General features: G+C 35.4%; 2 protein-coding genes across 6 annotated transcripts in view; one reads left to right on the top strand and one right to left on the bottom strand.

Annotated features, from left to right (window-relative positions):
- Positions 1–21,003, bottom strand: part of Fam133a (family with sequence similarity 133 member A) — a 44,181-nt gene extending 23,178 nt beyond the window's left edge. For 2 of the 5 annotated variants that reach the window (XM_037199194.1, XM_037199195.1), the window contains exons 1-4: positions 20,457–21,003; positions 20,001–20,051; positions 16,536–16,571; positions 1,523–1,603 (exon numbers count right to left, since the gene is read on the bottom strand). The gene's annotated coding sequence lies outside the window, so the exon portion shown is untranslated. Of the gene's footprint in view, positions 1–1,522; positions 1,604–9,391; positions 9,542–16,535; positions 16,572–20,000; positions 20,052–20,456 lie in introns of all 5 variants that reach the window. The other 3 variants (XM_037199196.1, XM_037199198.1, XM_037199197.1) reach the window with 2 other exon arrangements.
- A 446-nt stretch (positions 21,004–21,449) lies between these two features.
- On the top strand, positions 21,450–24,088 carry Nap1l3 (nucleosome assembly protein 1 like 3). Its single transcript, XM_028860722.2, has one exon. It carries the CDS (start codon positions 21,523–21,525, stop codon positions 23,251–23,253), a length of 1,731 nt encoding a protein of 576 aa, XP_028716555.1. The 5' UTR covers positions 21,450–21,522; the 3' UTR covers positions 23,254–24,088.
- The last annotated feature ends 2,763 nt before the right edge of the window (positions 24,089–26,851 follow it).

Genomic DNA, 26,851 nt, shown 5'->3' with positions numbered 1-26,851 from the left:
AAGTTTATCCTGAATGGCAAAACAGGCAATCATAATTTTGGGGCTTAACTTTTAAAGGAAGGAATAAAAATTAGAAAAAAATGGGTTTTGCTTAAAATATGTCAAAAATGAATGGAACCAGTACTCTGTCAGCAAATAATCAGGATGTGTCATTCAAAGTAGACAGAGGAACAAGTTAAATGATATAGTGAGGAAATGTGAAAAATACAGAACTTGAGATATTCTGTGAAACAACTAGTTACATAGAAAAAAAGAGGCCTATTTAAGAAAGGAAATATTTAAATAGGCATAATTAAATGGCATGGTTTGTTTTTAATTTGGTTTGATAAAATATATATGAGTAAAAATATTAATCTGTGACTTTAGATAGTGCATATATAACTGTAATAGTATTTAAAATATTGTAAGCTATGAAATATATTAAATTACAATAGAGAAAAAGCCAGTAGAGGATATTTAGTGGTAGCCATAGTAATTTGTTACTTTTCATTTCCAGAAACCTATTTATTGTGTGATTTGAGCAGTTATAAAATCTCTCAGTTGCTTGCTAAATTCTAAAAGAAATAGTTCATCACAAAATAATTATGAAATTGCAGATCTTCTTGTAAGACATTCATGACTGCAGCATTATGAATATTGGCCACACAATTTACCTTTCAATCTTTCTTCCTAACTCTTCTACCTTTTACTTTTCAGTTTTGGCTGATTCACTTTTCATGAGCTCAACAAATAAAACCAAATACCTTCATGGCTCTTAGCAAACAATCCAAAAACCTCAACTGAGTCTATAATATCCAGCCTGAACAACTTCATCACTGTGTTTCTCTTCTACATTACCTTTTAGCACACTCATCCTTTCCTTTCTCTGTATTTCCAACTCAATGGTCTTCCATCACTATTTCAGATATACCACATTCTTTCTATCCTGGGCCTTTGCATATAGTATTTGCTTCTGTAAGCATAACTCGATTGTGTTTATTTTTGATAAGCCCTTTTTTTAAACCTTGAAAAAAGTCAGGTTTCATAATTATACTTTTATAGCATTTTATACATTTTATTTTATTACTTATCACATTTAACAATTGATTATTGGTGTAAACATTTTTATTTTCCTCAACCAGATTATGCTTTTGTTGTTGTTGAGTTTTGTTTATTATTTATTCATTCATTCATTCATTCATTCATTCATTCATGTTTTTTACATCCTGACTGTCACTTCACCTCCCTCCTCCCCTCTCAGTATCTCCCACATTCACACTCTGCTCCCATTCCCCAAACCACTCCTCATTTTTATCTGTTCAGGAAAGGGCAAGTCTCCCACGAGTATCAACATAACATGGCATACTAAGTTGTAGTAGGACTAAACACCTCCCTTAGTTATAAGACTGGACAAGGCAACCTAGTATGAGGAGCAACTTCAGTTGTCCATTTTAGTAATGACTTGATCAGCATTTTTCTTCTTGTTAGCTTCATTATCAGCACCACATGAAAACACATCATTCATCATTCCTCAATTACTTACCTAATTTGGAATCTGGGATAGCACACACTTCTTTTTTCTTTCACCTCTCCAGATTTTCCCTTCCAAATTCCTTTTCAGGTTCTTTCCCATTTAACATATATGAAAGAAATGAGATAGTTTATTAAAGTACTTGTGGTGACTTGGCAATAAGATTTAGGTTATAGAATGAAAACTTAAAGTAACAACAATTACAACTAAAATTAATGAAGAATGCTAAGAAAAAAGAAATGTTCTTTTATTCAGAAAAACCCTCCGAAAAAAAGTGGATGAGTATTTTCTCAGTATTAGTCATTTATTCAGTTATCTATGTCCTACTATAAACCAATAGATATTACATTCCCCCTCATGTTTTTGTACCCACACTTGTGTACATAATCTATTTCTTCTTCTTGGCTCATGAAATTCCTCTATCAACAATCACATATATGTCCATATTAAATTTCTACAGTGCTTTAAAATTAAGAAAGTAATAAGATATATCTATTTTAAAGTTTGTATTAGCATAAACTAATTATACTTAATAACAGATTTCATTATTACATTTTCATGAACTCATTTTATGTATTTTGATTATATTCAACTCCCATTGCATATTCTTGCCCCCTTCTACTCCCTCTTATCTCTTTCTACTTCCCAACTAGTTCCTTTCTACTTTCAAGGCTTTTGGTTTCGTTACCCAGTAAGTTTAGTAAGGGTTTGCGTACAGGAGTGTGGTTGAAGGGTGATTTATAGAATGGGTAACTTACCAGGATATACTCCACTAGAGAAAATGTCTCTTTTTCTCCTAGCAACTGTTAACTTACTACAAATTCTCAGGGGGTGGGGCCTCTTGAGCCCCTCCCTCTCTGTGATCTCATGTACAGGCAACTTAGCTGCTGAGAGTTCAAGAATGCCCTGCCATATCATGAGTAGAATACAGTGGTTTACACTTCTCTAAACTTCATGTTCTTACATTCATTCTGCCCTGCTGTGGGATGTCCTGTATGCTGTAATATATGTTGCTATGATTGACTGATAAATAAAATGCTGATTGGCCAGTAGCCAGGCAGGAAGGATAGTGTAGGCAGGACAAGGACAAGGAGAATTATGGGAGGTAGAAGGCTGAGGCAGGAAGACAGGACCAGCCACCATGAGGAGAAGCATGATATAAGACAACAGTAAGCCATGAGCCATGTGGCAAGGCATAGATTTATGGAAATGGGTTAATTTAAGATAGAATAACAGATAGCAAGAATCCTGCCACGGCCATATTTATAAGTAATATGTCTCTGTGTGTTTACTTGGGGGATGCTAGTAGGAGAGATTTGCCCTGACTACTGGCAGGCTGGGACACAGGAAAACTTCAGCTACACTTGCCCCTCTTTTCCATGATGTTAATTGACCCTTTGAGTGGTTGATAAAAACTTTACTTTATGGAGTAATTAATTTTCTATTTTCCATACCGTTCCTAAATTTTAATGTCCAATATAAATTGATTAATATAGAAATTTTTAGTAACAGTAACACATCTAAGACAGAACGTCAAAGTGTCATTGCAGTATATATGTATCTTCAAGATTTTTCTCTTCCTAAAATGGTATTACAAATAAGGCTTGACTGGATTTATGTACTTCAGCTAAAATATACCTTACAGAAGACTATATTTAGAAGAAGATATGAAAATTATTAAGTTGTATATTAAAGAAAATTGGAAAACATAAGGTGCTATTTTCTTGGCACTATTTTCATTTGGAAAATATGATATTTAACCAAAATTGTATCTAGATTGCACATAGGTTTGTGATTGTTATTTTTAATATTTAAAATATGTATTTTAGTTTTAAAGCCACAAATTCCGATTGCAATGATAGAGATCACAAACTATTTACCACATAAAGAGATGCCCCTTAGGGTCCTCAATAATTTGTCAATAATGGAAAATATTCCTTATCTGGTAAAAATTAAGAACCATAGCTTTGAAAAAAATTGCTTTTCAAATAATGTCCACTGAACACCTGTACTAGAGTCATGTGGGACACTATAGATCTTGGAACTCTGCATGATGACATGTGGGCGCCATGGGCCCTGGCCCCCGGCCCCTGACTGGGAGTGGCTGCAGCCTTGCTTGCTTGACCTTGATCAGATGTCCTCCCTATTCAGATTCCCTGCCGGTATCCACCCTTCTGAATGCTTAAGGGAAGTTCCTTGTTGTGTATCCTGCATTTTGGGCGTTAACTACTTAGATGCTAGAATGTAGAACATTGAGTCTGGAATGTGGACCATTGACAGCGAACTTCTGCCCTCCGGGGGTTCCTCCATTTGTGCTGTAAGCCTGTACGTATTTAAGGTTTCTTCCCTCTTTCAATAAACGGCATTCGACATCCAATCGTACGGATGACCCGCTGTCTTTTGTCTCTATTTTTAATCCGCAGCCCTTCGCTCAGGCAAGGTGAACGGTTATCGGTAACGCGGGCGTTACCGCTACAATGACAGAAACCTGTCATCCCAGAACATAGTGTGGACAAAGGAAAATTACCTGCTTGATGGCAGCTTCAGGCACAGAACAAGATCTACGCCTACCTAGATTACACTGAGAGTTCCAGACAACAAGGACACTGTGTTGAAGTCATATATCAAAAACAAAAACAAAATTATATATAATGAAACCAGCTCTGCATGCTTATAAACCTCAACATTATATTTCCCTTCTCTTATTTTACCCTACCATAAATCCTGGGCTGTCTTTCACATACATACTCAATAAAAGACATATTTATTTAAGGAGGCTCAAAATGGTTTACTTATATCAACACAAGCTTTGGAGACTGTAACGCAGGCTTTGGGAAAGGCTAATTTTTATGTTTTTCTTTCCCTGTAGTCTCAACCATCAAGGAAGCTGAACCAGGAGGAATGTTTAAGCCTTGAGGTGGAAACCAAGAAGACCATGTCAGAAACAAACCAACCATGCTTTTCTTTTGGTTTTAGTGGCAGTAGGAAGATTTGGTAATTTCACAAGAGGCATGGGATATCATAAAAGAGTACAAGGTGGGATCATGCAGTGAGGAAGAGAATTCCGCATACTAGAGAAATTCAAGCACTGAAAGAGCTCAGATTTCCAAGGATAGGAGAGATCTACCCATGGTGAGGTAGAGAAGAAGGAATGCTGAAAATGTGAGGGCAGGGGTTTCAGAATCATTGGGTGCTACAGAATGTGTGAGCTGAATGTGTGATTGAGGAGGAGGTTCTTTCCAGATGTAAGGGTTTATGGGGTGTGGGGGGGCATTCTGGAGGACAGGTGTCCAGGAGCACAAATGTTTTTTGTTGTGGGAAATTAAAAATATGAGGAGCACCCAGAAGTTAGAGAAACTGGAAATTTTGAGATTTAAGGCATTTACACAGGAGGGTGGTTAGGGGATTCTGGAGGGTGAGGGCAATAATCAGCGATTTCTAGCAGGGTGTTTTAAGGGGTACAGTGCTTCAGAAGTGACAGTGGCAGTATTACATATGTGGGAGAAACCATTTTCAAGAAGGTATGTAGAGCAGATTGTGTAACAGAAGTTGTACACTGTTAAGAAGTGAGAAAGGAAGTGGGAGAACAAGGAAAGAGATACCATGATAAATGAAGACCCCATGTGAATAGGAAGAAACAGAGTGCTAGAGAGGTCCCCAGAAATCCACAAAGATACCTGCACAATAGACTGCTGGCAATGGTCGAGAGACAGCCCAAGCTGACCTACTCTGGTGATCTGATGGCCGAACACCCTGCTGTCATGATAGAACTCTCATCCAATGACTAATGGAAGCAGATGCAGAGATCAACGGCCAAGCCCCAGGTGGAGCTCCAGGAATCCAACCATCGAGAGAGAAGAAGGATTGTATGAGCAAGAGATATTGAGACCATGATTGGAAAAAGCACAGGGACAAATAGCCAAACGAATGGAAACACATGATCTATGAACCAATACCTGAGGAGCCCCCATAGAACTGGATCAGGCCCTCTGGATAAGTGAGACAGTTGACTAGCTTGAACTGTTTGGGAGGCATCCAGGCAGTGGAACTGGGACCTGTCCTTAGTGCATGAGCTGGCTTTTTGGAGCCTGGAGCCTATGCTGAGATATTTTTCTCAGCCTTGGTGTAGGGAGGAGGGGACTGGACCTGCCTCAGCTGAATCTACCAGGCTGAGCTGACTCCCCAGAGGAGATCTTGCCTTGGAGGAGGTGGGAATGGGGGGGAGTATGGGAGAGGAAGCCTTGGAGGTGGGAGGAGGGAGGACAGGGGAATCTGTGGCTGATATGTAAAATTAAATTAATTATAAAGCAAAAAAATGTAGAAATAAAAATAGTAGTGAGAAAGGGAGCATGGGGTTTCAGAAACTAGGGGACTGAAGAGGTGTTGTGTGTCAGGGAGTAATGGGAGAGGCAAGAATTCAATGGTCACATGGCCAGGTGTTTTGTAAGTGAATTTGGAGAGGTTGGAGTTGCCAAGGTGATGGATTCTTCTTAGAGAGGTGTTCAGAAGTGCTTAATCCAGTTCCCTAAGATGGTAGTCTTTGAGAGTTGAAGAGGCAGTAGTGTATCCCTGGCAGATCCTTGGCACCCGCACTTATTATTTACTTCTGCTAATGAATAGAGAAGGTCTGCACACACACAGAATCTTGGAAGAATTCCATCTAGGGATTATTATATAGTTTTGAGACTATAATCATATGGCAATATTTGTTAAAATTATAAACAAAACAGAAAATAATATCCCCTCACATCAAATAGTTCTTTTATTGCTTACAAACAGCTAAAAGTTGTCATATACATGATCATTCATCTAGACATAATGTTTACTTCCTTTCATGAAAATACTTATTTACCATTGTATCAGCATGCCAGTAGTAATCAGGAATATGAAGGCTAGTTCATGCTAGCTGGCATGACAAACTATGATAGTATAAGTCAGAGTACTCTATTTTTCAGCTTATAAATAAAAATTAGTGAAACCTTAATGTAATCCTAACATGTGGAAGGCCAAAGCAGCTATATCATGTTCAAGGCCACTGAGAGCTACATAATGAATGTCAAGTCACCCTGCGCTGTATGTATAGGTATATGTATGTTTGCATGTGTATACAGGAAGAAAGAGAGAGGGGGAGAGGGGCGGGAGGGGAGAAGAGAAGAGAGGAGATTCTGAGACTGCAACAAAGACCAGTTAATTCACATGAATAATACAGCATAACTGACAGCGATTCATTTTATTTTTGCTTTTAATTTCTCTGGTTTTGTTTGTTTGCTTGGTTAGTTGGCTGGTTTTTCTGAAGCAGCATCTTCTTATTAAGTCAGACTAGTTGTGAACTTGAGCCTCCTTTGTCAGTCACTTCAGTGTTGGTATTATCAAACTGTCACCAAGCCTGCTCACTGTGATAATTTAATCATCACATTAAAATCAGAAAAATCAACTAAATATGAATACTGTGAATCTTGATATGTTGAAACCATAGATCTTACACATCTTGTTAACATTAATACTGTTTAGCATCCTGAGTCTGTTTTTAACTTCCTCTCTCCTCAAGAACAAATTCCATGTACATCATTAACAAATCAGTCATTTCTTAAGGAAGCTCAAAAATTTCACATATCAGTGAACTTTCAGAGGCAGGAATATAGATCACAGGAAAAAGACTTTTCCTTTTCCTTCTATTCTCTGTTATTTTAAATACCATGTGCATATATATATATATATATATATATATATATATATATATATAATCATGTTTTATCACTAAATAGTATATTAAAGTCATTTTTTTCTAGGTTTAAAAACCTCTATCACTGTTGATCACTGATTAGTGTTATTTTCTATAGATGGACCAGTTTATTTAATTGGATTATTGCTGTTACCAAAAATTTTAAACTGGAAAAGGTTGCTTTACCCTTTTGCATTAAATCTAATTTTATAGTACTATCATTGACAATAATTTTCAATTTATATATTCTACAATAACATCTTAGTATTTTCTAATTTTATCCTTTTATCTCAAAATTGCCAGTCAGCTGTACCTCAGATTTATCTATTTAAGCCTTGCTTTTAATATCATCTCATATCAATAGCACTGATATATAAAATTTACACATGGCACTCTTAACATATTTGAATAATGGATTTGCTGTCCCTCGTGCTTTTAATTATTCTTTTCTAAATTAGATTGTAAGCTATTCCTAAAGCAAATTTCAAGTTGGTTTTAATTCTATACCTTCAATGCAACTACTACATTGGTGAATATATAGTATGTGGCCATTATATTAGTATTAAGTGTTGATTGAAATGAATGATTTACATTATTGTATTCAGGATTGTGAATGCATGCCTTTTAATGAGCTTAATACTAGAATAAGTTCTATAAAGGAAAAACAGAGTAAATGACATCAGATCATGTCTTTCACGCTTATAAATCTAGCTATGAAAATTAAATCACATGAGTGGTTAAACAAGATTGTCATTCCATGCCGGGCGGTGGTGGCGCACGCCTTTAATCCCAGCACTCGGGAGGCAGAGCCAGGCGGATCTCTGTGAGTTCGAGGCCAGCCTGGGCTACCAAGTGAGCTCCAGGAAAGGCGCAAAGCTACACAGAGAAACAGAGAAACCCTGTCTCGAAAAACCAAAAAAAAAAAAAAAAAAAGATTGTCATTCCAAAATATAATCTATGATTAAGAGAGAATGAAGGAAAAGCAAATCAGTGACTTAAGTATTGAAAAATGTGCATGTACTCTTGAGCATTAAAATATATTCTGAGCCATTTTTAAGCAGGAGAAATACACTGAGTAACAAGGAAGGATGTGAGAACTTGGGGTTTATGCATAAAATTTGAGAGAAAATTAAACTCCCAAATGCTAAGGCCAAAAAACAAATCACGATGAATGCCAAACAAAGGAGTCTATACCTCTTAATATAGTCAATTATTAAGCTCTTATGTGAATTGTGCTTTTCATGCATAGTGGACATCTATTTTGTGATAGATTGTTGGACAAATTTTCTTATAATAGTCCAATGGGCTCATAAACAGAGGCTTACCCTACTGTAGCAAACTACCAAGTAATTAAGTTGACAATAAATGAAGTTCTAGTTTATTTCAGATTTGACATTATGATTATTTTATTTATTACAAACTGACGATGTCCTCTACATGATTGTTTCATGTAGACATACTTAACTTCCTTCCATGGAGACACTATCTTATCAGATAAAAGGCAGAGAGAGAGGAAAATTAGCAAAAGCTGCTATCTAGCAATTAACAAAGTGAATGATGTATTAGTATTTAGAAATTGGTTGCTAAAAGAATAATACAATAAACCTGAAATTTTAGTGCACTAATGTGATTTGTTGTGTGGCAGTAATACAATTTTAAATTAGGCAAATTAAGTGGACAATTTATATACAAATTATGATGTGATTAAATGACAAAATAGCTTATTAGAAATAAGTATGTTTTTTTTTTTTTACAAAGAAACTTTGTGTGAGAATGAAGGTTAATACATGAGGAAATAGCTTGCTATTTTCCTAGGGGAGCTGAAATGTATCAGAAAAGAACATAGGTGTGCAGGTATGAAAAATGACCTATGCAGTTCTGTTATAATGCTTAACACACACACACACACACACACACACACACACACACACACACTGCCATATAAAAACCCTGCCTTATTGTAGAAGCAAAAAACCAATTCCCAGAAGTTGTTCTCTGATCTCCACATATAGTGTGACACACATGCACATGTGTGCACATTACATACTTATCTCTCAACTCCCACAGACAATAAATATATAAATCATTAAAAACAGGAATTAAGAAATTTACTTATGATTATCACCAGATAAAAGAGATGGTTTATAACTAGGTCTTACTCTGGACAGTGAAGTATTATTGGAAGTAGAAAATTAGATGTGGCTGGAGACAAGGCTTAGCAGATAAGAGCACTGGCTTCTCTTCCATAGGATGTGGGTTCAGTTCCAAATGCTCATATGGTGTAACTCCAGTTCCAGCCTCTGCAGGTACTACACACATGTGGTGCAAACACATACATGTGAGCTAAATAATTACACACATAAAACAAATAATGTTTTAGAAGAACACATACAATTAGAGAACATATGAAATGTATTTTTAGGATAATTTTTCAAAGAACTGCATACAGTATATGTAAAAACCTAGGGAACAACTTGAAAGCTTCAGTAACCATAGTGGTCAACTAGCTTAAAAATTTGTGTAATTCTATTCATAGCTAATATTTACTCCAAATTAAAAAGAAAGGTAGAGAAACTCTCATGATGTCAGATAATGAAATAGTAATGATTGGAGTTTCTGGTTAGTTGAAATTAGAGAACACATCATAAAAGATAATGCTTATAAGAGAATCACATTCAATATAATGATTAAAAATTGTTTATAACTGTCTTAAGATATTCATTTAAGAAGTAATATAATCAGTAAGTTTTATGACTCTTTTTCCTGTTTCTTTCTCAACAATTAAGAGATTTTTATTATGAGACTTGAAACAGTTATTGATTTATGAGACAACTTTCTTATTTAGTACTTGTATTCAATCATGGTGCACTCGCCCTTCTTCCTTCATTACTGAGTTAAAGAACAATAATGTATAAAGTAACTTCACATTGAATGCATTAATACTAGATTGCTGAAGCATTGCTATTCTCTACATGCAAGAATATAATTTAAGAGAAAAGCCTGCCAGAGGACCAAATAAGTGATCCAAGGACTCCAGTTGTCATCTAATAAAAAATATGACTTTCAGTTACAAGGAAAATTTTACCTGTTCCCTAATTTTAAAGACGTGACACACTTGTAAAATATACCAAATACAGATCAATTAAGTCCATTAGCCTTACTGCTAGATCATACATATTTAACTGAGATGGGAATTTCTACGTATCCTTGCAAAATGCATAATAGAGAATACTTATTGGTATGCAATTTACATAAATTATCAACATTTATTTTGTGATTAATTAATTACTTTTTTGTGTATGAGTGTTTTGCTTGCATGTATGCTTATGTACCACATGTATGCCTGGTACCCACAGAAGCCACAAGAGGCATGAGATACATTGGAACTGGAGTTAAATGTTGTGAAGCATCACGTGGAGTCTAACAATAGAACCCAGGTTCTCTGGAAAACCAACAAGTGCTTTTAACCACTGAGCCATCTCTCTAGACTCCATCATTTTATTTCTTACATCGTTATCAAATGGTACAATTTCTATATTTATTTATTTATTGGATAAGAAAACAGCTTTTGGGAAATATGACTTATCCAGGGCCATAAAAGTAATAATATGGTAAGAATTAAATCCTGGCACTTTGTCTCCAGAGCTGTTCTAATGTGAAACTCACAGGGATATGGATCATTATAATGCACCTTTCTAAGTGAAAATCTTACACAGGACTAAGAAATTTGATTCCATATAACAATTAGTATTAACAAATTGTAGTTCCAGTATTTAAAATAATTATATTTAACTGTGTAAATCTCAAAAGAGTTTCACATATTTTAAAGGTAGCCTCATTTGCTCAAAGTAAAGGGCCCTTCTGTTCCTAGGGATAATTACGTGGAAAAGTTTTGGGGGTATTTTTCACTTAATTTTGAATAAAATACTTTGGTATTACCTTTGAATGTATTAGAATTAATGATACCTATCTTTTTCTCTAGGTAACTTTGTATTCCTTGTTGGATCACTATAAAACTTTTGTGTAAATCAGAGAAATTTGAGGACTGGTGCTCCTAAAGCTGAAGGTAAATAAAAGGTATTAATGCAATAAAAGAGTGGCCATGACTGTAACATAATAATTTCAGTTCTAGTTCCAGAAGTTCACTTTTGTTCATTAAACGTAATTCTTTAATAGAACATATAGCCAGGCAGTGGTGGCACACGCCTTTAATCCCAGCACTCAGGAAGCAAAGTCAGGTGGATCTCTGTGAGTTCGAGGCCAGCCTAGTCTACAGAGTGAGATTCAGGACAGGCACCAAAACTACCCAGAGAAACCCTGTCTCGAAAAACAAACAAACAAAAAATAGAACATACAATGCCAAACCATCCGTTTTTATATCGCAGTTGTTCAAATAATAAAATATAGGACTTTGAGAAGTTAGAATACCAAGGAACCTCTTATTGTGTTAACTAAAATGTTACAGTTAAAGGAATGCATTTAGTCAAATACTACAGTAAAAATGATGAAGTTGGATATTATTGTTCAATCACAGCTATGACCACTTTCCACATAATGTTGATGATAAGTATTCACTATTAGTGCACTTGAAAGCTGGATTTATTCTATGATCTACTTCTAAACCAAAATCCTAATAACAATTATCTATTGGGTACATAATAATAAAAATAAGTATAGTAACCCCCAAATTTTGTAGTGATGAGTATACAGAACCACCTAGAATGTCCATCAAATGTTCACTCAGTGGACATTAGATTGAATTGGATAGCTCTCAAATACCTACCACTTCTAAGGACAACTGATAACTCTAAAATTCATATAATCAACAAAAAAAAAACTAAATGAAATAAATATTAGCTGACTACGTAAACCTAACTCACACAACACACTACATAGAATCTTACTCTGCTGGGTGTGGTGGCACATGCCTTTAATCCCAGCACTTGGAAGACAGAGGGAAGTGGATCTCTCTGAATTTGAGGCCAGTTTTGTCTACATAGAGTTTCAGGACAGCCAGGGCTACATGGACACCTTTTCTGAGAGAGAGAGAGAGAGAGAGAGAGAGAGAGAGAGAGAGAGAGAGAGAGAGAGAGAGAGAGAGAGAGAGAGAACACACTCCAAAAATGCTAAATTTTAGCCATAGACGAAGTTTTTTTTAAAAAAAGAGGGGTTATCAATATCAAGAACAGAAGCTATTATTTCACAAATTTGATGCTATTATATTTTAAGATATAGGTAATTGCAAACAAATTTAATTTTATATCTTTATAATGGAATAAAAATATACAAAATATACAGAGCCTTGAGATACAGTAAATTTGTATTAGATAAGACAGACCGTGTAGCTTAGGAGTAGGGAATTTTCACGATGAATGGGGACAAATTATAATGTGCAAATATTAAATGAATATTTATTTGTCTTTAAAGTTATTTTATTATTATTTTTATTTCCATGTGTACCTTTTGTGTTTTGTTTTGTTTTTGCCTGCGTGTATGTCTTTGCACCATATGTGTGTTTGGTGTCTATAGAGATTAGAAGACAACACAGATACCAAGGACTGCTGTTGCAGGATGTTGTGAGCATTTATGTGGGTGCTGGGAATCAAACTAGGGTCCTCTGGAAGAGCAGCCAGTGTTCTTAAACACTGAGCCGGGACGAAGAGATGGCTCAGTGGTGAAGAGCACTGGCTGCTCTTGCAGAGGACCCAAGTTCAATTCCCAGTACCCACATGGCACCTCACAACTGTCTGTACTCCAATTCCAGAGCATCTGTCACCCTCACACAGATATACATACAGATAAAACACTGATACACATAAAATAAATAAACTATTAGGGGCTGGGGAGATGGCTCAGCAGTTAAAAGCACTGACTGACTGCTCTTCCAGAGGACCTGGGTTCAATTCTCAGCACCCACATGCCAGCTTACAACTGTCTGTAACGCCAGTGCCAGAGGATCTGACACCTTCACACCAATGTACATAAAATAAATTAAAAAAAAAAACAAAACACTGAGCCATTTCTCTAGCCTCAGGTATTTTATTGTAAATGTGATTTTGGGTGTGTTGAAATGAAAGAGGACATTCTATAAGTAAATATTAGACAGGCTGATAATGACCTTATGACTATTTGGATCAAATAATGTTATAAATGTCAAGAGATTCTCACCATACATTGTATTTCCCCCCTCAGTCAAATTACAGTTTGAAAGGATTTGTCTGTATGTGGATTCATGTGTTACCTCTAAAACATAAATTAGAGCATGTACAGGAGAAATTGCTAAGAGTGTTTAAAATCATAACAAGAAAGGTTTTGTATACAAATTAATGATAATAGACAAAATGCAAAATAGCAAATATCTCTATTTTATGATCCATTATTAACACTCTTTCAAAGATGGAGAACAGATGCAGGAAAGTGAAATGAACTGTCCAATATTTAGAAGAGTTAGTACAGGAAGAAAACAGAATCCAGCTCTGGGAATTAATTGTGACTCCAGAGTCTATACTGAAGAAAAACTATTTTTATGGAAATAAAATGTTTTTGTTGCAAATCTCTCCACTTTAACTCAAAGAAAAGTTTCTGTGTAATATATATATATTTATATATAATTCTGTAAGAAAATGAACAATGGAAAACATGCAGTTTTTTACTTGTAATCATTCACTTAAAAACAGAATGTAACCACATTATAAAAACAGAAAAGAAATTGAACAAGTTTGAATAGTAATGCATATGTATTTGGTTCTATCTGCATTACCGTGAGACTATTTTTCCTTCAACACAAGCATAAAATGAAATTAACTATGTTTCTTTTATTCTGTCTTGAAGTTGACAGATAATATATCAAGCCATTATGCTACTCCTATCCAAATAAATCATAAATTTTTGAATAAGTTATTGAGGTTAAATACATATTAACACTGTTCTCTACTTAAATTCTTTGACATTTTCCTGTCTTCAATAAGTTACACAAAATACAAATAAACTTATAATTTATAGATGGGTATTGTAAGAAAAAAAAATCCTTGAATACCCCTGTAAAAGTATCCCTCTGTGATATGATGTTACATCCTTGAACAGTGTATGCAGTTTTAATTTGAAAATTATCATTAAATATAAATAAACAAACTAGACAAATGGGATTGCAATAACCTGAAAAGCTATGATCGGCAAAAGAAACAATCAACACTGTAAAGAGTAAAACTGTAGAATGGAAAAATATGTTTGCAAACCATTGATCTCGTAAGTGACTAATACTCCAAATAGATAAAGCATTCAAGGAATCAAAAAAAAATAACTAGTTTGCAAAATGGATAAAGGAACTAAATATACATTTTCAGAGTAAAACATAGAAAGACAACAGATACATGAAAAACAATGTTGTATTTTATTAATCATTAAGGAATAAAAAATTAAAACCACAATGAAATATCATTTCACTCCTGTTGAAATGGTTATCATGAAAAAGAAAGACTACTAATCATTGTTAAGGATGTAGAGCAAAGGGATACCTTTAACTCTCTTGAAGCAAGTACTAATTAATAAGCCATTACAAAAATGAGTATGCTGAAGAAACAAAATCATTATGTCAGGAAAATAGTTGCTGCCTGTGTTCACTATACCATTATTTGAAATGAACAAGATATAGAATAAATCTAAGTGACTAAAAACATGAGAAAAAAATTGGAATGCATATAAAATTAAGAGTAGTTAGCTTTTAAAAAACCAAAAAAACACTAGAAATCTTGTCATTTGAGACAACACAGATGAGTATGGAAGACATTATGTAAGAGAAGTAACAGAAACATGCACCAAAAGCAGGCACAGAAACATGAACAGATGATCTAGCAGTCTATGACCTAGCTAGCTAAAATGCATATGTGAACATATATGCATACATATGTGTCATGTTATGTGCTATACACACAATTTTACTTGAAAATTCTTTTAAATTATATCAATTATTCAAATAATTTCTTTATCTGCTATTGCATTAACTATAACCTTAGTTTGTACACTTCACTTCACTGCACATTGACTAAAATGTAATTAATTCGCAGGCAATTACTTTTAAAAAATCAAAAACCATGTCTATACACATTCCGTTCCTTTGTATTTTTTACAAAGGAATGAGAATGAAGTATAATATACTGAGAATAATTTTGTGAAATAACAAACTATAGTTTTAATATTACTTTTCCATCACAATCTATATCATCTTAAAATTATTTGTATTTTAATTGTAGTAAACAGGTGTTTCTGTTGTAGGAAGGACAAAGGCATTATTTATGCTCCTGAAAAGTGCTAAATACAATTTCTATAGTTATACTGCATATATCTATACACTGACAACTCCATAAAATCAACTTGTCTTTTTGTTTTTATTTCTTCTCTGTATTTATCCTGCTGCTGTGTATTTCTATCTCTCAAACATTTGGAGTAGAACTGAAAGATCAATGATGACATTTTTGCAGCTTAATTGTCTCCATTGTAATGAAATTCCATTATTCCACATTGTGGTTCTTATTCCCTACTGAATATATCTAATAAATGCATACCTACCAATTAGGAGGATAAAACCACTAGACACTGGAACATAATGGACTATCATAAACCCACACATATATAGTCAATTAATGTTTGACAACTGTGCAAAGTCAAATAAGTGGAGAAATAAAAGTCTCTTGACATTGAACCAACTGTATATCTTTTGAAAAATATTAAATTCACATCAATCCACATATTTTTGTCATATACAAAAACATCAGCTTTAGTAGCACACTGAAAAGCATTAAATTTTTAGAAAAAAATGAAAAAGAAAAATATATGTGAGTTTGGATGACACATGGTACCTGGAAGAAATATTACTTGGACTTCATAAATGTAAAAAAAAAAAGCTTCTGCTTTTCGAAAATTATGAAGGGCAGTGTTGAGAGAGGATACAATAAGTTCAGACTAGATTTTCTAGTGTTTTAGTTGATGAAGGACTCATGTGAACAGTATAAAAGACCACTCAAAGAATAATGGCAATGCAAATAACATGCATTTTTAAAAAGGGAAAATATGAGTACACACTTCATAGAACATATGTGATTGGTAAATCACCATATGAAAAGTTGGTCAACATCAGTAGTCATTAGGGAAATGCAAATAAAAACCACAAGACTATGCTACCACTTATCTATTAGGATGGTTACATTTAAAAACACTGACCACACCAAATATTTTTACTCTTGGTAGAGCTGAAAATAACTTATTTGAGAAATAGGTAATTTCTTTTAAAGGCAAACATGTACCTACCATGTGATCCAGCCATTCCACTCCTAGGAATGTTTTCTAAAAGAAATGAAAACATATGTCCATTCAGATACTTGTACACAATGGAATCATAGCAAGTATATTCAAAAACTCAAAATTACACAAATGAATAAGAATAAATTATTGTACTTACAGAACATATCACTACTCAGTTAAAAATAGGGAAAACACTCTTGATACATACAAAGTGTATAAATTTCAAAATATTTGTCCTAAAGAGGATACAGGCAAAAAGTTGTGAATATCCAATGATATTGTTTATTTACAAATGTAAAAAATGAAAATTGATCTATAGGAACATAAAACAGATTAGTAGTTGCCAATGGACAGAGGGAGAAATCACAGATGCATACATAGATGTATGAGAAAACTTTTGGTATGACAAAAAATGTCCATTATCTGAGTGGCAGAGATGATGTCAAATTGTAGAGATTTAGTAAAGTTTGTTGTGTATATTATATTTTAAGAGTTTTTTAAAATAGGGAAAAGGAGTTTAGTCAGATAAAACTGTCAAGATGATCCTTGATCCCCAACTGACACACCAATTAGGAAAAAAAATGAACTAGTGTCTGTAGCATGGCTCATTGGTTAAAGATGCTTGCCATGCCAACTGAGACACATGGTAGAAAGAGAGAAGCAACTCCCAAATTTGTCCTCTGACTTCCATATGTACTCCCGGGTAGTACACACACACACACACACACACACACACACACACACACACACACACACACACACAAATTACACAATTTTAATTTAAAAGCTTAAAAGAATTAAGCTGCTTATGCATAGCTTCATAGATATTTGTACCTGAATACAACACTGCCACACTTGTCAGTGTGTGTGTGTGTGTGTGTGTGTGTGTGTGTGTGTGTGCGCGCGTGAGATAACAATACAAGGGACTATGTATATGTATATCAGGAAAGCTCTAAACAGTTCTCAAAAAGCTATGTGTAGCCTGAGTAATAAATTTTGTGACAAATATTATCTCCTGTAAAGAATGAGAATTTAGTATCTGCTAAAACATCACAAAATAATAGAATCGACACAGCATTCATTGGGCAAGAAGTTTATACATTATCTTTTGATGAAAAGCATGCACATAATGTACTGGAACTAAATCATGTAAATATACTTACAGTATAAAATATATGCTGTATATGGTGCAACATAAATTGCTTACATGAAGAAATGCCTATGACTTTAAAAAATATATATGTATATATATAATGTTATATAATATAAATAATAGACAAAAAATGTCACATAATAACTAAAGAAGAAGATATTCACATTAAAGTGTACTATGAATGGAAACTGTCATCTAATTTCAAAACTCACAGTTTATTGAAAAAATTCATAAAATCATAAAAATTAACATTTTGTATGAGTTATTTATGAGTTTCTTTCTCATTTATTATCTAAGAATTTCCAATATGTTTGTGAATATGAATTTATAATTTAAAATTATTAAAATCTTCTAAAGAGATATCTTTAAATTTAATCCTACAATAGAGTATTATATGGTATATTAGAGCAGTGATATTTTCTAAAATATTCATGATTGCCTTAATTCAAGGCCTAAGTAACTTTACTTTTTGGATTTCAACACTGATTAATTCTTTTTTCATTTAGTTGGCGATAAGAAGATAACAAATAATTGCTGAATAGAAAATAAAACTATGAAAAGATATTGAATCTTACTGCTAATCTATGAAATGGATTTTTATAGCATTGAGAACATATTTAGGAAATATTAGTTAAACTGAGAATAGTAATAGTCTCTTGTAATATCTTGAGTTACATTTGATTTATTATTTGTATTTAATATACTAATTTATTTCAATCAGTTCATGTGATTTCAAAAAATATAAATTGACCTGAAAAGTCCCTTACTGTTGAAGCAGATCTGCTATACACCAAAAGTTTTGAGGCCACCTGGGACTCACAGTGTGACTGTCTCTAAAAACAACAACAAAGATTTGCCCCATTCCATTATTTGCTGAAAATTTGTGTCCAATAAATCAAAAAAGAGAATGTAGAAATAGATCTTTTGAATAGATCAATTCAACTTACATGGTAAATAAGGGGATTCAATATGTACAGAAGGAGAGATTACTAAATAAATATTTCACAAAGAAACAGGTAGCTACAAAAATAAAAATTTAAAATATCTATGCTTATAGGTATATCTCAGTGATAAAGCACCCTAACATGTGTGATTCCTGTATTCCAGACCCACCTCAGAAAAATAAACAAACAAATCTAGATCTTAACTCATAACTGACTCAAAAATAAGTAACATGTAAATTACACCATTAAAACAATATAAAATATAAGTATCTTTATTTAAAATGTCTATTATTATAAGTACAGATAAGTGGTAGTACAATATTTATCATGCAAAGCCTCTCATTTGAATTATTGTTGACACAGTGTATGTTTACATTAAAATTACAAAACAAGAAGTGAAAGGTAAACACGTTCTATTTAGCATTATATTGTCATCCATTAATAGTGTGCCTGTCACAGGAAAGACACAGGCATTATTGGTTGAATGTTGGAATGGATGAACTCTTATGTACTTTAAATTATAAGAACCTTCATGGACATTTGTGATAGGCACAAAATTACAAATCAACCATAAAACTTAGTTCATACTTCAGTTTCCAGGAATATTCCTATGTTAATGTTCTGAAGTGCATACTAATGCATGCTATAGTTATTCAGGATATATATCTCCCCCACAACAGGACTCAGGTTAAATATGTCAAGGCAATTATTATAATGGAATATAGATCTATTTACAAATAAGGAATTGATTATTTCCTATGAAATCATAGCCATAAATCAGCAAATTACAAACCATCATATGATGTCACACAGATAAAACAGTATACATAAAGATGCAGGTGTATACAAGCATAAGGAAACTTCTAGAAGGAAATGCATAAAATGTTAAAAATGGATATCATTTGGTTGTTAAAATTAAATGTTGACTATCATCAGAATCTTCTATACTGAATTTTAATCTTTAAAATGTACATATAATTTGACAGTTACAGATAAATACAAATTTATTTTCAAACTAAATGCATTTCTTAACTTAAAAATGTTACTAAATGAAGAGCACAAACTCTATAATGAAAAGTACTACACAAAGGCTAGTCTCATTTTAATACGTTTCTTCATTTGAAATTAATAATGGAGTAGATTTTATATTTTAACATAGCACTTATAGTCTATGACCAAGTTTAGAGAGTGAATGTGGCTAAGTAGGTTATTTTCTCATTTGTATGCCAAGTCACCTCTGTGGATTTTTTTGCTTGTCTGGAAATATCAAGATATCTTCCAATCAAATCTTTAACAGATTATAGCCTGTGAATTTTTATTAAGTACAGATGAACAATTCTGGTCATTCATAAAAAAGGGGTAATACGTCCTTACCTTTCAATGAAAAGTAAACACTGGTCTTTTTGGTTGTAGCAGAACTGAATCCTGTAAATAAAAATAGCAAATATCTGTTTTTAAACTTCATTTAGCAAAAGTTTGTTTACATATTACTGTACTTGTAAATCATTCTTTAATATGGATACAATTCAAAATTAGAAGGAAATTGGTAGCAGATGACACCTTAAACACTTACAGATGATGCACTTGCTTTAGAACAAATCCCCCCTCCCATCCTGCTGTTCGTGGAATTGAAACCTGCTGCACAAAAGTCTGAAACAAATCCTCCGCTTTTAAAAAATATTACCTTACGTTTGAATACCCCTTTGTTTTATCTAAAATTTTGCTACAAGCATTGAAAAGAACTACCTGTCAATTTAGCAATAAGATTAGAGTACATTTTATGCCATCTTTAAAACAGAAATACGTTAAAAAATGGTGTAACTGACTCACGGCAACATGGGTTCGCAAACCTTGTAGATGGATATAAACCAGGCTTGCCAAACATCACAGACAGCACTTATTAAATCTGCTACGTGGAATGCAATATGCCTGCTGTCTAGCCCCTCCCCCCTCTGCCAATAAACGACTCCCCCTTTTCCAGTGTGAAAACACATGCTCATGGAATATTTAGAGAAAATCATGTTTGTTTGCGTGTTTTCCCCACGTCAGTCATCTCTAGTCACACTATCCAATGACGCCACTTAGAGCGTTTTCACTCTTTTTTTTTTTTCTTTCCATTAACAGTTTGCGGTGCGGAAGCCGTGATCAACCAAATGGGAATTCAGAATGGGCAGTTGAGCTAAAGGGATCGATCCTTCTCTTCCGTTGCTAGGAACTATAGCTGGCGTTTTTAACCTCATATCTACGCCCCCCCCCCCGTCTCTCTCCCTTTAAATTAAAAACCACATAGGGAGAGAATTTGGGGAGGGGGGAGGGAACCCGACTTTCGGGGGTTTGTGCCTCAACCACCAAGGCTCATCTGGGAATGTGGGAGGAGCCGGGAGGAAGAGCGGCTGCCTTCGGCCATTTATTGGCTGTAACGCTCGTCCATCAAGGCTGTCCAACAAATGAGGAGCGAACTAATGGCATCCTGGGAACAAAATTAACGGGAGGGGTATCAGCAAGGGGAGGGGCTCGCCATCCTAACCCAGAAGACCATTCTGTGTTCGGTACTGCGCCATTCCACTGCGGCACCTCTCGGCCTCTGTCTGTTGCGGCCTAAACAGGCCTTGTCGCCAAGGCTCCCGGCCGGCTTCCGCTACCGCGGCTTCCTGCGCGCCGCTGCCGTGGCCCCGCCCCAGCCGCACCACCGCCACAACCGCTGCAGTCCTTGCCGCTGTGGGTCGTCTGCCGCAGCCACCTCCACCACCGCCACCGCGACCGCGACCGCCGCCGCCGCCGCACCAGCCCGGGCCTTCGCAGTCGCCTCCAGAACATCCGTGAGTCATTTCCTGCCCATCTCTGGGTGAGCGATCTCTGTTGTCACCACTTTAAAGAGGTGTACGGGGCTAGCAGCATGGCAGAAGCGGATCCTAAAATGGTCACAGAACCTGCCGCCCATGGGGTTGCTGAAGAGGCGATGGCTAGCTCAGCTAGTGATTCTGGGGAAGAATCTGACAGCAATAGCTCTAGCAGTACCTCTAGTTGCAGCAGCAGCAGCAGCAGCAGCGGCAGCAGCAGCAGCAGTAGCAGCAGCAGCAGCAGCAGTAGCAGCAGCGGCAGCAGTAGCAGTGGCAGCAGCAGCCGTGGCAGTCAAGTATACCGAAAGAAGAGGGTACCTCAGCCTCCCAGAAGGGCCCAGAGGCCTCCCTCCGGGAAACATTTCTTGGATAAGCTGCCTCAGGCTGTGAGAAATCGGGTGCAGGCACTCCGAAATATTCAGGATGAGTGTAACAAGGTAGACACCTTGTTCTTAAGGGCAATTCATGATCTTGAAAGAAAATATGCTGAACTCAATAAGCCTCTGTATGATAAGCGTTTTCAGATCATAAATGCAGAATATGAGCCCACAGAAGAAGAATGTGAGTGGAATTCAGAAGAAGAGTTCAGCGGTGATGAGGAAATGCAGGATGACACACCTGATGAAATGCCTCCCTTAGAGGGTGAGGAAGAAGAAGAAGCTGGAGTAAAGGAAGAAGAAAAGGATGTTCCAAAAGAAGTACCTGAGGCAAAAGTTGAAGAAGACAAGGCTCCCAAAGAAATTCCTGAGGTGAAAACTGAAGAAGAAGAAATTCCAAAAGAAGTTCCTGAAGAAAAAGTTGAAGCAAAGGAGGCCTCTGAAGAAATTCCTGAGGTAAAAATTGAAGAAAAGGAAGCCTCTGAAGAAATTCCTGAGGTGAAGATTGAAGAAAAGGAAGCCTCTGAAGAAATTCCTGAGGTGAAGATTGAAGAAAAGGAAGCCTCTGAAGAAATTCCTGAGGTAAAGGTTGATGAAAAGGCAGACTCTACAGATTGTATAGAGATAACTCCTGAAGAAAAAGAAGACCCCAAAGACGTTCCCCAGGCAAATGCAGAAAATAAGGATCAGCCCACAGAAGAATCTAAAGCAAGGGCTCCAGTAAGAGAGGCTCAAAAAAGAGTTCCTGAGACAAGGCCTGAAGGAGGGAAAGTTAAAAGAGCTCGAAAGGGAAAACCTAAGAGAGAAGATCCTAAAGGTATTCCTGACTATTGGCTGACTGTTTTAAAGAATGTTGATAAGCTTGGGCCTATGATTCAGAAGTGTGATGAGCCCATTTTGAAGTTCTTGTCTGATGTTAGCCTGAAGTTCTCAAATCCTGGCCAGCCTGTAAGTTACACTCTTGAATTTCATTTCCTGCCTAACCCATACTTCAGAAATGAGCTCCTGATGAAGACATACATAATAAGGTCAAAACCAGATCACTATGATCCTTTCTTTGCTTGGGGGTGGGAAATTGAAGAGTGCAAAGGCTGCAAAATAGACTGGAGACGAGGAAAAGATGTTACAGTGACAACCACCCGGAGTCGCCCATCTGCTACTGGAGAAATTGAAGTCCAGCCAAGAGTGGTTCCGAATGCATCCTTCTTCAATTTCTTTAGTCCTCCTGAGATTCCTTTGATTGGGAAGTTGGAGCCAAAAGAAGATGCTATCCTTGATGAGGACTTTGAAATTGGTCAAATCTTGCATGATAATGTCGTCTTGAAATCAATCTATTACTTCACAGGAGAAATCAATGATCCCTACTACCATGATGTCAGGGATTATGGAAACAGGAAGTACTACAAGTGAAAAAGACAAGCTAAAAGATTTTTCAAGAATGTTAAAAAGTCAAGCAAGCAGAAGTGAAACAGATTCACCTAACCTTGTAAAAGATAAAACTTGCCCTATTACCTGAACACTATTACTCCTTATAGTCTGGTATTTTCATTTTCCTGGTAATGTCCTAAAAAAGTGTCTTAAGCATCTGTCTAATCTACCTTGCCTGTTGTATTGTAATATTCTTCAAAATATGTAAACTGCTGTTAATTTTCCAAAGCATGTTTTTTTTTTGGTGCTACAGTGTTGGTTTTGTGAAGTCCTTTTGTCATGTTCCTAGTAGACTGTACCTGTGCAAATTGTCAGACTTGTTAGACAAATCTTTGCCTGAAAAAGCAAAACTTTAAATGCCAATGTGTAAGTGTTTTCTCTTTCTTTTTTCAGCCCAGAAGTTTAAGGACTTAAATCTGCTTGCACTAGTTGTGCCTTCATTACTTTGCCATAGAAATGTAGTAATAATACTAACTAAAACATTTTATTGTGAAATGTAGTTGCTCGAGAAAAAAAGATGAGAATATATTTAAAAATATCTGTCAGTGCCACATTAGAGTTTTGTGGGTTTGTTTATGTAATGTATTGGTCTATAAACAAAAGTATTATTTACCACTAAGGTGTTAAATATGATATAGTATTTTAAAAAGTTGCATCATTGTATATTGTGTAATTGAAAACTAAAGAAACTATTTTATTTGTAATGTGTTCTGCTTTGCCTTTCGTTGAAAATTAATACATTATTTGATACTTTTTCATGTTCTTTTATTGCACCCTAAAATAAATAAATGTCAAATAAACTGCCATGCTATAAAAACGTGCCATTTTCTCTTAATTATAAAAATGTGTTTATCATAAAAGGAATATATTAATGAGTTTATGACTGTTCAATAAATATATGACTATTAACGTTCTGATATATTTCCTAGATCATAATTCTTCAACTGGAGGATACCAATGGAGATACTGGAGAGGAATGGGACAGGAGAAGGAGGAGATCATGGGAGGTAGAAGAGGAAAGTGGAAGTAGATAAAGGGTGAGAAAGAAGTAAATGGGAGGAAGAAGAGGGAGAAATATGTGTATAGGGAAGGGGAAGGGAATGAAGTAGGGGAGGGAACAGTTGGGAGGGGAGGAGGAGAGTATCTTACTAAGATGTGAGCTGCTGGTTTCAAATGCCCAGGGCCTACCCAGTCCTTTGATCTGCAGGAGGTCATAATATCATGACTTTTGTTTTTTTTATAGGTGACATCATTTTTCATCTGTACATCACAGCTGGTCCCAAGGTAATCACATCCTAAAATTTGGGGTTGAGTCTAGCCAGAGGACTAGGTTCCTTAAATTTAGTTTTACTAATGTGCTCTGTACTGGGTATTAAGACTATAAAGATATAATAAGCACTAGAAGTAAAAATTACCTTATTTCACATTACTATTTCTCCATACAGATGTTTTTCATCAAGATGATATGAAATGACTGTGACAGGAAGAAGACAGGATTACAGAATTTCTGGGTCTTTGAGCATAAAATTTGGTAATAATCATCCCAGATCCCACCATGTTTCTGTGTATTTACCTTTTCGTTATCAAAAACACAGAGAAAAGCTGCTAAACTTCAGTAAGAGTTCTAAGAAGGATGTTGCATGCCAGGTAAAAGTTTTAAAGGTTCTGCTATAAATGTTGCCTAGCAGCTACAAAATATATCCATTTTGGCAACCTATGCAGCCATAGAACAAGGCATATTATATTGTTCATAGTTCCGTATCTTTCTTTTATTCTTGCTTAATAACAGTTTTCTATCCCATTTATGTAAAAGGAAAAATATGTATAACCCATGACATGTATACATAACTAGTCAAGTATACTTGGACCTTTAGGTTATAATATAAATGTCAAGAAACACATTGTTTATTTTTACAGTACTGTTAGGCAGCCAAGAATGCCCCTTTTAATTGAGATTTTTTGCACTCATCAAGAATCCTTAGAACATAGGTGATCCATCTTCAGATGAGCACTCAGTTATTTATAATCAGCACTTAGACCAGTTATGGGTCTCTAATTTAGCTGTTATCCAACGCAGAAAGGAACGTCTCTGACCAGAGTTGAAAGCAGTGTAAATCTGTGAGAATAAACAAATATTTATAATGCAGTTTGTCGGCATGACCAGGTAGCATGTTCATGTGGACAACACTAACAGGACTCAGGGTTATAAATATCAAAGATATATAAAGATGGGAGGGAGATGGAGAGGAGAGATTTGGGGGGGAATTGGAGGGTGGTAGTGGTGGATGGCTATGATTAAAACATATATAAATATATGGAAAATTCAGAGAACATAAAAATTATTTTAAAAAATTTATTGGGTAGATTTACTTGTATGGCAGAGCCAAAATGAAGACTAATAAATATAATATGCTTTGTTCTGTGGCTGCATAGGTTGCCAAAGTGGATATATTTTGTAGCTGCTAGGCAACACTTAGAACCTTTAAAAGTTCTACCTGGAATGAACATCCTTCTTAGAACTCTTAAAAGTTGAGCCGCTTTTCTCTGTGCTTTTCATAATGAAAAATAAACACACAGAAACATATTATATTAAAATATGACTTGCTTACAGATGCTGTTTCATTCTCCCAGTCGTTAACTCAAGACCAAAGGTGAATTACAATGGATAGGTATAAGAGAAGCTAAATGGAGTTTCCTGCTATTTGTTTAACTTTTAACTATTGTGAATGGAGAAAGGGATGAAATTACAAAAGAAGGTGTGTAATGGTAACATTAAGATTTCTGAAACACAAGCAGTCTGTGCAGGATGCATCAACACCTTGGGAAGATTAAGAAGAGCAGGGAAACCTATTAGCCTACAGAATTCATTGGCATGCATGTTTATCTGTTGAAACTCATAAGCCAATGGATGTTGTAAAAACAAATCTCCAGAGAATGAAGCTAGTGGCACCATGAAAGATGCTTAGCAGGGTCTTCTTATATACCTTTCTTATATTCTTTTTTGCTGTTATTCAAAGCTGAAGCCAACTGACAGCCTCAGTGCTGCCAACCTGAGCAAGAAAGTGACCTCTGCCGCTTCATCCTTTCGCTCTTCCTTAACAGTTAATACCATCTGCTCCATGATGAGTTTATTCCTGTTCAGAGTTGATCTACCCTGGTCAATCTAAACATTTGCTATTTTCTTTAACAGGCCAGGCTGATATGACAAGAGACTCAGCAGCAGTAGCAACAGCAGCAAGAGCAACAGCAGCAAAGTTTGCTAAAGAAGTCATAGAAGAGCACTTAGAAGTTAGAGGCAGGAATGTCAGGAATCCTAAGTTATACTTGGCCACAGAGTAAGTTCCTGGAGACTAGCCTGGGCTACTTGAAAACCTACCTTTAAAAGAAAATAGGGGCTAGAGATGTGACTCAGTGGTTAAGAACAATTGCCTCTATTTCAGAGTTCGGTTCCCAGCAGCCATATGCCTGTTCACAACCCTTTTCAAGTCCAGTTCCAGGGGATTTGTGCTTTCTTCTGGCCTTGGGAAGCAGGCATGCATGAAGTGCACATATATACATGCAGGCAAACACAATACATATG

This window comes from Peromyscus leucopus, chromosome X (assembly GCF_004664715.2).
Source record: "Peromyscus leucopus breed LL Stock chromosome X, UCI_PerLeu_2.1, whole genome shotgun sequence".
Lineage (NCBI taxonomy): Eukaryota > Metazoa > Chordata > Mammalia > Rodentia > Cricetidae > Peromyscus > Peromyscus leucopus.
Note: the sequence above shows the minus strand (reverse complement) of the source record. Positions and strands in the feature narration are given on the sequence as shown.